A 12,853-nucleotide genomic window follows, 5' to 3' on the forward strand; every position below is an offset into this window, starting at 1 on the left:
GAAATCGAAAGGCCAAGGGCCCTTTTTAGTAGTCGAAAGGGATCGGAAAGCTTGACATTTTTATAGTAAAGATCGATGTGGGTATAATGCATTATTTTTTGTTGTTGTTGTTGTTGTTTAGACCAGGGCACTTTGTATCGAAGGATTTATCGTAGGAACATCGAAAAGGGCTCATTCGATTGAAAATAGAAAGGGCTGATGCCCTTTTTAATAGTCGAAAGTCATTGGAGGAAAAGTAATCCCCCTCCCACGCCCACCCTCCCATTTGACTTTATGTCTAAAAACTAAATGTTGCCATAACATTAATTCAAAATGCACTGTGTTAATGCTAATTCCCAATAAGGCATCTCAGCAGTATCCCATGAATGACTGAGTGTATTAAGTTCTAGCTTTTGGGGCTGCTTCTGCACTTAAGATTTAACCAAATCAAAATAGCGTAAGTGTATCTATGCTACCAAAGAAAGTAAACAAATTTTTTTGCGAATGGTATCAAGTTTTCCATTTCAGGTCAACTAGACGAGGTATGAAACTAAATTAAACACTTCTATTTGTGTCCAGATTCTTAAGAGGGTGTATATTGTTAAAAATTGCTGAAATTTTTTCTCCAGCATAAAACAGCAGGCCAAACTATAAATTAAAAAAAAACGAAAAGATTTAAAGTATTATTTTCTTTTTCTCTGAAAAGACTATGTCAATATAAAACCAACAGAAATTAATTAAAAAAACTTTTTCCACAAAATAAGTTTTTCAAAGAAAAATAAAGAACTCCATTAAACAAAAAACGAGCAAAAATAAAATTAAATAATCTACCAAGCGTGAAACTACCACAAAATCAGCATCGATAAATAAATGAAACTCAAAACGAACAGAAATTACAATAAATAACCAAGTCAAACTCAAAACGAGCAGAAATTAACATAAGTTGGGCTCAAAACCCCTATGCCTTCCCAAGACCAGAACAAAATTTGCAATTTATTGAAAAAATACAAATGAATGTGCATTGTGAGTTTAATATACAAATACTGATATTTAGTTATCACAATCTTAATATTATTTGATTTATTAAAGTTATAAAAGTAAAAACATTTATATTAAAAACATGACTCTGTCACAAAATTTTATTTTTTTTAAATAATAAAAAACTTTAGCGTAAAGATCGAGGCGTTGAGGATGGGACAGCCCCTTTCATATACGGAATAATTTCTGTTTGTTTCAAGTTATAATGTCGCTTCTTATTTTCACTGAAAAAATCTTGTTTTTTTATTTAATTCTCTTTTAAGCTTCCACTATGTTCTTTCTAGTTCATTGTATAGTAATGACAATTATTGAACTATTTGATCTAAATCAAGACTTCTGTTTCAGTGCAAACAGTTAGAGTGTGTCCCAGCATCCCTTACCAGATTTATCTGATTATTCCTAACTTTCCCGGATGTAATCCATGAGAGATAACAACAAAATCTTATCCAGCCACGTGCTAGCAGGCACAATTATGGACAACTAGGTGAATAGCAACAATGATTACGTGCACTCCAATGTGAACATAGGTTATTAACAGATCCTTGAAGGTGTGCTATTTTTACTATTTGCCTACTGTCCCAATTTTCTGTTCTCTGCAAATCATGAGCAGCCCCAGGGGTGAGGGGGAAAGGTTGCTAGCTGGTAACTGGGGACTATAAAGCAAATATTCTTAAAACAAAGGAAAAAGATTGAGTTCCTATCTTGTCTTTTTGTAAGTGACTACTTTTTGGGTGTTGTTTTTTAAACACTTTTCTCTTTGAACTATTATATACTTTTGTTTTACATGAAAATAATTTTTTCATTACCCTTAAAAAAAAAAAATCTCTATGCTTTGCTACCCGTCAAAAACCAGACAGAGAGCATTGAAATATTGACCGTTTTTCTGCTTTAGCAAAAAAGTCTTGTTTATAAAATTGTATTGTTACACGAAGTGTAATTAAATGAAAAAAACAAGTTTTTTTTTACTGCAACTAAGGAACAAATTTAAAAACTAAAACGAACTGACATTATTTAGTATGTAAAGAGGACTGTCTCCTCCTTAACTTCTCGCTCGTTAATCTGTAGTTATTTAGTTCTTAAAAAAAACTTCTCTTTTCACTTCAATGGCTCTTTAATTTCAGCAAGTTTTCTTACAGTTGGATTAAAAGTCAAAGTTTAGAGTAAAGAGCGAGAAGGTGAGGAGGGGAAAGCCTCCCTCATGTAACTTACAATTTCTTATGGTCTTAAGTTTTAAAGTTGCTCCTCACTTAAGTTGAAAGCCTTGTTTTTTTATTTTAAATGTAATTTGGGATTGGTTTTCAAGTCATACTCGGTCTAAAAATAATAGGATGATAAGTACCAGCCCCTCTTTTAAATTGCATATATGAATGATTGTAAATGGATTGGTAGCTCCGCTTTTTAATTGTGTCTGCTCAAAGATTAAAGTGCTGAATTCCGTTTAAAATATGGATAAAATTTCAATATATTTTCAAAATTTGCGATGAACAGAAGTTTTATTAAACAAGTCCTTAATCAAACTTTTACTACAGAATTTCGGGGGGACGAAGAAGAGTATTATTGCTCATGTGGAGGGATACTCTGTGTTCCATTTTTTCCTTGGTTGAAACTTGCACAGCCTCAACAACAGAGTTATCTGATGTTCTATAAATTGCATTCACATGTTTAAATATTTTGGAACATTTCAGCTTATATAAACAGAAAAAGAGAAATATTACTATCTAAAATTGATGAAAACCAATTTTCTAGTAGCATATGACATCCCTCTTGTAAGAAATTTCCTTGGGAGATTTATAATGGCTCGTATTGCCTTTTCTACCTCTGTAGCCTACTGGTTGGCATGTGAATGTAATATTTTATGCTACATAAATAAATATTATAGCAATGGAAAGGGCTCTATTAACCCCTCCCCAGACACACATACATAATAAAGCTGTTGACCAAAAATATTCCTGAGAATCAAGAGGGATTACATGTTAGCTTCCTATTCCACTCCCTCAAAACTATAAACATTGGGTAGCTTAATGAGAGTTACAATATTTTCATTAAAAATGCTCTGATTGAAGAATTTGCCCCCCCCCCCGTGTACAAAACGACCTGACCTTCATGATAGCTGACTTGCACTTATCATAATTTAATGAAATAGATAGGAAATCAGTTTGCTTAAACAAAGCTTTAAAATAAATGTCAGTAATATTTTTTTTGTAATGAGAAGGGGGATAAGGATTTGGTAGATGTTTTACAAAAAAAAATTGTCTACGGACTGCATTGGGTACCCAACTGATTGACCGCATCTCGAACAGTAAGCTATGTAAAAAATGTGGGTCAATCCCACTTTCTAGGGCTACAACAAAAGAAAGGTTGAGATGGCAAAGACACGTTTTGTGGATTAAGGAAAACAGATTACCCAAGATTTTCCTGGTTGGGCAACCTTTTAGGGCCATACAAAAAGCAGGTCACCCCTGAATAGGGTAGGAGGATATCCTAAGGAAAATTTAAGGGAAATGACAACTTCCTGGAAGGGTGTAAAGAAGGTGTACAAAGTGTACGGAGCTGTGTTGGCCTCAGGCAATTTGGTGCTACAGTGAGTTGTCAGTAATAGTAGCAGTAGATCTCTTTCCTAGGAATCCTCACTATTTAAAATTTGCTGACTTTTTCTGTGTTTTCCATGCAAAGTTAGTTACTCTTTTTATTTGAGTTTTTTCTAACTGTATTTAAAAATAAACTTATTTTTAAGAAAATGGACTCTAAAATATTTCCCCGTGCCCAACCCCACCACTGCTATTGTGGCGTCTGTTCCTCCCTCCCCCCTGAAAATTTTCTGGAAACACTGTTATCCATTGGTCTTGCTCTAGATAAGAATTTAGTCATTTGCAATACGATGTTCCAGCACAAAAAAGCCATTTGAATACTTGGTACTCAAATTATAAATCTACCAAGTTCCAGATATATTATGTACTTATCAAGCCCTGAGTTAAAAGTTCAATGACGGATTCCCAATCATAGTTTGGTTCCAATACAGGCTCCAAGTCTGGTTCAGATCATAGCCTGATAATCACTAACATTTGACACCAAATATCCATTAAGTATAGAAGCCGTTTACCCCCCAGAATAGATGTCACAGGTCAAAAAAATAAACAAAAATGAAGGTTGTGTTCCGCCTGGCCTTGTCAAGCAGATTAAACCTCAACTTCACCCTGAATATAGAAGAAAACACCGAGGAGCTTCAAGTTGGTCATGCAAAGAGAAAATAGAAGCAGTTTGCAGCAACAAGGCAGGAGTCAGCGAGAGAAGTCCTTGGTACTTCGAAACCACAATGGAAATTCTGGATTAGTCAAGAAACATAAGTTAGCTGACAAGTGTTGATAATCCTGTTCTAAGACAGGGCGTAGGAAGCAAAAAGCAGGGGTTAAAAATCATTCTAAATAGACTGACAGATCTACTAGGTGGAGAGGGTAACTTCATGGATGTTGCAAGTTCTAAGACACAGAAAAGACACAGAAGCTCAACCAATTGCTAAAGTACGACACTGGAACGAAGCATCAGGATTCTGAGACTATTCACTTGAATGAAGAGCAGACCTTAAAGAGCCTGTCTGTGAGAATATCAAGATGGAAAGGACATTTTAAAGAACCCTGAGCTCATCCCATCCTCACAAAAGCCCCAAGCTTTCGTTCAAGGGTCTCTCGAAGACCAAATGGTGTTTGTCTTGAGCCCCCTGATTTTGGTCAAGTAAGGAAGGTCATTCAGTCACTATAAAAACAATATGTGTCCTGTTGAAGATAGTCCACCAATAGAACTATGTACGTAAATCCGGTGATGAGACTGTTGCACCTAAACTCAATCCACTGTTTGACGAAATTTGGACCAATGAAAATTTCCTGAATGAATGAACAATTTCAAACCTTCTTCCTCTCTTAAAAAAAAGGTGACACGTTATAGCGTAAGAACTACCGTGGTTTTTCTTATGTGATTTTAGTTTATTTTGGTTTTTAATCTTTGTTTCTTTTACGCTGAAGACACCTTGTTCTTATACAGGTGAAGTATCCGCGTCGTTTTGTTTTTTTCTGTCTTTTCACTACTGGTGGAAGTCTCGTTTTGCCTCTTTTCTTCATTGAGTTTTCTCTCATTGTTTCTTTAGCATTCAGTAAGCTAGAAAATTTGTGTAGCTGGGATCCCGTGTCGACTTGGAGGGGCGGGGTCTGAACATGCAATTGAAAAGCGTATTCTACTAGCCACTGCCAGCTTCACTCAGCTCACTGAATCACTATGGAAGCGTTGAAGCATAAGCCTCACTGCAAAATTTAGAGTCGATGAGGTGATTGTCGGAAGCACTCTTCTCAATGCGTGTGAAATGCTGGTTGTCAAAACTAAGAACAGTATAAATTTTGATGTCTTTGATCCCGATTGCCTCCATTGGATTCGATATGTCCAACACCATGAAAGGGCATCCAATAATGATGTCATTCAGTGTTATAGGCAACCGTACTCAGTCTTGGAAATTGTAAATAGAAGACGGCTCGTGTGACTTGGCCATTGTCTAAGGCTTTAAGACCCCCTATGCATCATAAAATCCGCTATTAAGGTATAGTAGCTCGAAAAATTAGAAACGTTGCCCCGGAGGCCAGAAGATAGATTGGTTGGTAATGCTTAAAGACAGCGTAGAACCGTATAAAGGCTACCATCTCTTCAGTCGGCTTTGAGACAGAGACCAGTTATGCCAGGTGCCTGACTTCAGATAGCGCACCAAGGGAAGCGAAAATGCGCCATCGGCACATTTCGCAATATTTTTTTTGTTGGAGTCCGAAATACAGGGTGAAAAAAAAAAAAAATTCAGAAACAATGTTACCAGATATTGTGAATTTTTCTTTTCAAAATACTAGAACTCAAAATAGGATTTTGAGGTAGGATTCAGTCTTCATTGACAGATTTCGGCACCATTTTCCAAAATCTGAAACAGTGAAGCATTTTTGACTGATTACATGCACTTTTGTGGTCGAAATTTTCTGTTCTAGTAAGGAACGATGTTAAAAATTAAAACGAACAGAAATTATTCCGTATCTGAAAGGGGCTGTCCCCTCCTCAACGCCTCGCTCTTTATGCTAAAGTTTTTTATTGTTTAAAAAAATAGAGTTGTGAAAAATTCAAACATTGGCGTAAAGAGCGAGGCTTTGAGGAGGGGACATTCCCTTTCAGATACGGAATAATTTCGGTTCATTTTAATTTTTAACGTCGTTCCTTACTTTCAGTTAAAAAAACTTGTTTTTTTTATTTAATTTTTGAATGTTTTTGAATTAATGCAGGTTTTGATATTGGCTAACCATACATGATTAATTACAACAAAATTTACATATTAATTTTACTTTTATTTGATTAAATGGCTTTCTCGAAACTTGTTTAATTTTATTTACGAACGTTTTTATTAGTAATAAATATACGTAACTTACGAATTAACTTACGTATCGAACTTCTATATTCACAGATTTTTAATACGTATATTAAGGGGTTCGCCCCCTAATCAATACCTTGCTCTTTAAGCTAAAGTTCGAATTTTGTTCCAATTCTTTAAAATGACCCCTTAATCACAACAGCCGTTAATTAGAATAAATAGCTCTTATGAAAGTACTAAAAAATCTTTAGCTTAAAGAGCGAGGTATTGACTAAGGGGTGAACCTAATCATATACGTAATATTTTCGTTTTAAGTTTTGTTCGTTTTAAGTTTTGATGTTGCTCATTACTTTCAGTCGATAAACTTTTTTTATTTAATTTCTAATCTTTTTCTTTAATAATGATGGGAAATCCGGCGCCTCCTTCATAGCAATATCCCTTCCCCCATGAAAACTTCCTTCATGGAAATATCCTCCCATATAAGTCCTGACCCCCCCCCACATACCAAAAAAATCCCCCCTGAAAACGTCTGTATACTTCCCAATAACCAATACTATATGTTAACATTGGGTAAAGTTCATAACTTTCAGCCCTCCCCCCGTTGACTTCGGGGGATTAAGTCATTCTAAAAGACGTAATTATCATATTTTTGAACATGCTGAACAAAATGGCTATCTCAAAATTTTGATCGTGTGACTTTGGGAAAAAAATGAGCGTGGGAGGGGGCCTAGCTGCCCTCCGTTTTTTTGGTCACTTAAAAAGGGTACTAGAACTTTTAATTTCCATTCCAATGAGCCCTCCCATGACATTCTAGGACCACTGGGTCGATACTATCACCCCTGGGGAAAAAGAAACAAAAAAAAACAAAAAAAAACAAAAAAAAACAACCCTATCCATGATCTTTCTTCCGGCAAAAAATACAGAATCACACATTCCTTTATATAGGAACTTTAAATCTCTGCAGTAGGGCTCTTTGATGCACTGAATATTATAATGTAATTTTAATTAAGGTTTTATAACTTTTAGGGAATCTTTCCCCTTTTTTTCAAAAATAAGCCAAATTTTCTCAGGCGCTCAGGCCAAATTTTTCTATTGGTATCAAAATTCCTTTTTTAGAGTTTTGGTTACCATTGAGCCGGGTCGCTCCTTACTTACAGTTCGTTACCACGAACTGTTTGATAACTAATAGGTAGGATTTTCTAATGTAGAACTAAAGAGAAGCATGATCCATGAAGGTCGCATCTCTCCAAAATGTCGTAGGTAAGTGATATCAAATTTTACTTCTTTATGCTATGTTTGCAAGACATTGCAATTCTAAGATTCAAAAAGATATTTAGTCTTAATCTTAGTTTTAATAATAAAAAGTTTCATGAGTTTCAAAATACAAATTAGAACGATCAAATAAAATATAAGAAATTGAACTAGCCATTGTTCATGGAACTATGAATGAAATTTCAGGCCTGAAACAATCTTCTGAGATTTTTACATGAAAATAAAGCCAAAGATTTGCATATTAGATAAAATTGTACTTGGCAAGGTCCTTCAACAGTTCCGATTGTTATTTTATTTCTGTTTTCATTTTAATGAACTTAGAATTAGTTTTGTATATTTTTTAATCATATATTGTATTTATCTTCGACTAGTATTCAAGATCATTTTCAAAGTTAAACAACAAACCCTCCTTCCATATCGCCCCTAATTTCCTCAAGACTTCCATCTTCATTTTCATTGTCATAGGATGGTTTTTTGAGGTCATACATGTCAATGGTAAATCTATACAGCATAGTGGGTGTAGGATCAAAGTCCTCGAAGCAGTTTCTGTGTGGTAATTTAGCCTAAGTCGAACGGTCACAGTAGAGTTAAGCATTTTAAGATGCATCCTGTTTCGAATTTTGTACTTGACAAGATTCATAACAGAAAACACTCTCGACGAAGGGGTTTCTGATGGGTAAGCTTAAGACAGAAAAAGCTGCTTGAGCTATATCGAACAAAGGTCAGCTTTTCCCACTCTTTTCTGTATTTTTTTTTTTTTTTTTTTTTTTATCAAAATTTGACCACTTTCCCATTTGGTTTTTGACGCGGATAATTTAAAATTTAGGTCGTCATGGAGCCTGGAATGCAATATGCGAATCCCTACGGGATTCTGAAAATTCCACCTATCTTTATAGACAGATTCCTGAATCTGTCAGTAGAAGTCGTCGGTAAACACTAGACTTTAAAATTTTGAGTTTCGTCATTGTTATTGTGAAGGCAAAATGCGCCCACTTTGCGCCGAATATTCTTGACATGCGCGAAATCGGCGCAATGCGCCAATCTGAAAAATTCAGTGCGCAATCAACACAAAAAGAGCGCCACAAATGGTGACACAAAAAAGCAACACAAATGGCGCAAATGCGCACCACCTGCAACTATGACAGAGACTGGCTCTACCACGTCAAAGCAGTTCGACATGACCGTGCCTCAAGAAAGACTTCTGTTAGTTAAATTATGGAAGGCAGCCAAAATGGAGTACTGTCTTGATTCTGTCAAAACAAAAGTAAACAAGTGTACCGAAATATACGGATTTGTTATTTTGGATTTAAATACACAATTGTAATAGTTTGCTCTCCTGTTCGCATAATTTTTTTCCAATCTATAAATGTTTTTCAAATTACAGGTATGCAAGCACAGGATGAATTAGGGTATGGTCGGTAGTTATATCAGTGACACTTAGTAATTTATACGTTTCTATATCCATAGTACAAGTACAAAAGTGGTCTATACATCTGCAACAACTGAACTTTCTACAGTGGTTACTAGTTGTTACGTAAAAGCAAAACAAGATTGTCCTCAGAGAAACAGAGGAAGCAAGGAAGTTTTTCTACGTCTGAAGAAGAAACATATGAAGAATCTTTTACAAGACGAAATAAAAGTTATTGAAAAGTAAGTAATGACTATTAGTTACTATTGCAAAATCTTTTAATCATGCATGAACTCGTAATCTTGTAAAGAATCTTGAATGCATCTTGTAATCAATGATGTAGTCATCCCTGTGTAGCAAGCACTACCACAATATTATCCATTCCATTCAACACTCCAAAAATAATGAGGACCACAGTGACGCAACGTCCTCCCCCTTGAATGGGGTCACATAGAGTACCTCATCGCTTGTTCACCGACCGATAAAATCATCACATCTTCATAGAACAGCCACTTTGTTCTTTATTAGCATTTAAGTAAATAAAAAAAGTTTTGTTTTTAAATGAAGATGCTTTAGTGTAAAGAGCGAGGGACGAGGAAGGGACTCGCCCGCCACTTACGACGTAATTTCTGTTTGTTTTAAGTTTTAATGCTGCTTCTTCCTTTCAGTTGTATTATATTTTTCTTTATTCAATTTCTGATCATTTGCGAAATCAAGCTAGAAAATCCCCTCTCCATAAAAAAAATCTCTCTGAAAAATCCCCTCCAGAAACTTTTATCTCCAAGAAAAATTCTTGGACCCTTTATTTTACACGGCAAATTCTTGAGTTTTTTTCCCCTGGATTTTTTTAAACATTTTATAAGAAGTAGAAATTAGAACGGCTGCAGTTTTTTAGTTTTTATCTATAAGTGAATTTACCATAGACAAGTATTAACCCAAGGAATTGAAGTTAATTGGGTAAAAGGAGGGGGCAAATGAGAGCGAAAAGCTTGAGAAAGGCTAGAAGAATTCTTAAGCCAGAGAATGGAAAGTGCATGAGTTAAAAGAGGACTAGGTGAGACCAAGAGAGCTGAAAAAGACTAAAATAAAGTTTAAGGCACGGAGTAGAACTTGTTTGGGTGAAAGGACAGTTGGTTGAGTGTGAGAAGCCAGGAAAAAGACAAGAGCAAGTCGAAAGGTGGGTAATGGAAGAGAAAACCAACCAAGTGAAATCAAAATGGTTGGAAAAGGCTAGACCAACTCATAAGACAATAATGGAAGAAGTTAGAAACCAGATAAGACCAAGAGTCTTGGAAAAACACAGGAACAAGGCATAAGACAGAAAATAGAAGGGGGAAAAAGCCAGATGAAAACTAAGAGGGTATGAATAGACTAGAACAAGTCTTAAATTAGGGAAAGAGAGGGTCAGATAATATTAAGCAGATCGTAAAAGTCCAAAGCGGTAAAACAGGGTCATCACACTAGTAAAGTGGAAGAAACAATGGGAATATGACTAATAATTATTATCTGTATATTATAAAGCAATATTTTTGATATTATATAGTATTCTTCAGATGTCTTACATATAGCCTAGAGTGGATATCGCCGTTAGAGTTAGAACGTAGCAGGCTGCTTGGCACAGTTCCAGGGCCTTTCGGAGGCGTAGAAAAGTCAATGAACTCGTACTTGATCCATATTCATTAATTAACATGAGGCATATTCATTAATTAACATTAAATTTTAATATAGTGCTTAAGGCTCTTTTTTGGATTGTTTTACCAGTACAAAAGTCATTGTAGAACAAAATCTTGGCACCTGCTCGCTGATAATGACAGGTAACAAATTTTTCTTTTTAGTTTTTTCTTTTTCCTTTTATCTTTTTATCATTGTCTTTCTTTCTCTTCGCTCTTACTTTTGCCCCTTTCGTTTTCTTCTGTTTTTCCAGCAATGCAGCTTTTTGGAACAATGTATGTGTGTTTTCTTTTTTTTTGTGCTATGTACATAATTTACTTTATTCTTTCTACTTTCATAATTTTAGATGTCACTTCAAATAATTTATTTTCTAGAGAGGTAAGCCCGACTACTGTTAAGCCTTCTCCAGAAATTGAAGGTTCTCAAGAACTAAAAGAAGAGATTGGACTTGAGGGTAGTAGCAGACAAGCCCGTTTTTGGCCAACTTCACTTTGGCGTTTTCTCATTCCGTTGCCCTATATTTTTCGTTTTTGGCCAACATTACCACCTCCAATTACTTTACTCTACATTGAAACTGAGTCATTAGTTTCTACAATAACAGCTAGTTCAACTATAACTACCACAAATTCACTTACAGTAGCTTGCAATCCTACATTTGATGTGCCCTTTTGTCCATAGGATAATTTTCAATTGTGATTATTTATTTATTAATTTATTAAAATGATTAAGTATTTCATCTTTTGACGCTCTTTCTAAGAATTTGTTGTATAATGAATTTATTGCTGGTTGGGATGTTAATTGAAGTCGGTATGGGATATAATGCAGGTAATTTCGAAGATTACTTGGATCACCTTATTTTGTGCCCCCCCCCTAAAAAAAATCCTGGATCCGCCCCTGACTACGTATATGACCGAAATATCTAGCATTTTAAGTGAAATTTATCAATGTTTTTTAAAAGGATTTGTCCCTATTCGAAATTCTTATTTATCGGTATATAATGCAATAGGGAATTGGGACCTGTTTTCTAGTTATTTGATCCTAGTCTTTGGAAAAAATCTAAACCTGAATTACAATTCATCAAAATAAGGCTCTTTTCAGATTAACTAAAATAATTTAGGTGGTTTGACAGTCTTTGCCTGCCTGCCAAGGAGCTTATCTGAACACAGACAAAAGAAAACACTGTCCCAAATCCTAATTCCAAATATGTTGCCTCCTCAAAAAGAACATTAAGTTTTAATTCAGTCTCCAGCTACGAGACGAACAGGGCGTGTCTAGCAAACTATGCACGAATTATTTTGCGGAATAAACCTTTTCATGGACCTGACTATAAGCAATCTTTATTATGATTAAATAAAAAAAAACAAGTTTTTTAAACTGAAAGTAAGGAGCGATATTAAAACTTAAAACGAACAGAAATTATTCCGTATATGAAAGGGGCTGTCCCCTCCTCGACGCTTCGCTCGTTACGCTAAAGTTTCTTATTGTTTTAAAAAATAAAGTTGTAAGACAGAGTCAAACTTTAGCGTAAAGAGCGAGGCGTTGAGGAGGGGACAGTCCCTTTCATATACGGAGTAATTTCTGTTCGTTTTAAGATTTAATGTCGCTCCTTACTTTCAGTTTAAAAAACTTGTTTTTTTTATTTAATTTTTTGATCGTTTTTTAGTTAATGCAGCTTTTATTTTGGTTCACCGTCATTGAATAAGTAAACAAAATTTGCATAAAAATTTTAATTTTCTTTTGCTAAATGGATATCTCTAAATTTGGTTATGACGTAAATTACAAATTAACTTACGTAACTAACTTCTATATTCGTATATGTTTCTTCTGGCAAAAAATACAAAGTTGCAGATTTTTGCAGATATGAGCTTGAAACCTATGTAATAGGGTTTTCTGATACGCTGAATCTGACGGTGTGATTTTCATTAAAATTCTTTCACTTGTAGGAGATGTTTCCCCCCTCTTTAAAAAATTGGGTGAATTTTCTCAGGCTCGTAGCCTTTGATGAGTAATACTAAACTTAATAAAATTTATATATTTAGCATCAGCTTTATAAACACATTCTTTTGATACATTTATTGACATCAAAATTCCGTTTTGAA

The 12,853-nt window shown here is 34.9% G+C and overlaps 1 protein-coding gene across 1 annotated transcript in view; it reads left to right on the forward strand.

Annotated features, from left to right (window-relative positions):
* The window catches only part of LOC148955807 (uncharacterized), a 157,255-nt gene extending 145,741 nt beyond the window's left edge, over window positions 1-11,514 (forward strand). Inside the window, exons 3-4 of the mRNA XM_089108356.1 lie at window positions 9,143-9,325; window positions 11,129-11,514. Of these exons, the coding sequence (XP_088964482.1) occupies window positions 9,143-9,325; window positions 11,129-11,432 (487 nt within the window). The 3' untranslated portion in view covers window positions 11,433-11,514. The remainder of the gene's footprint in view (window positions 1-9,142; window positions 9,326-11,128) is intronic.
* Window positions 11,515-12,853: the final 1,339 nt, after the last annotated feature.

Source organism: Artemia sp. Qi Xiang Cuo, chromosome 2, assembly GCF_049724085.1.
Source record: "Artemia sp. Qi Xiang Cuo chromosome 2, ASM4972408v1, whole genome shotgun sequence".
Classification (NCBI taxonomy): domain Eukaryota; kingdom Metazoa; phylum Arthropoda; class Branchiopoda; order Anostraca; family Artemiidae; genus Artemia; species Artemia sp. Qi Xiang Cuo.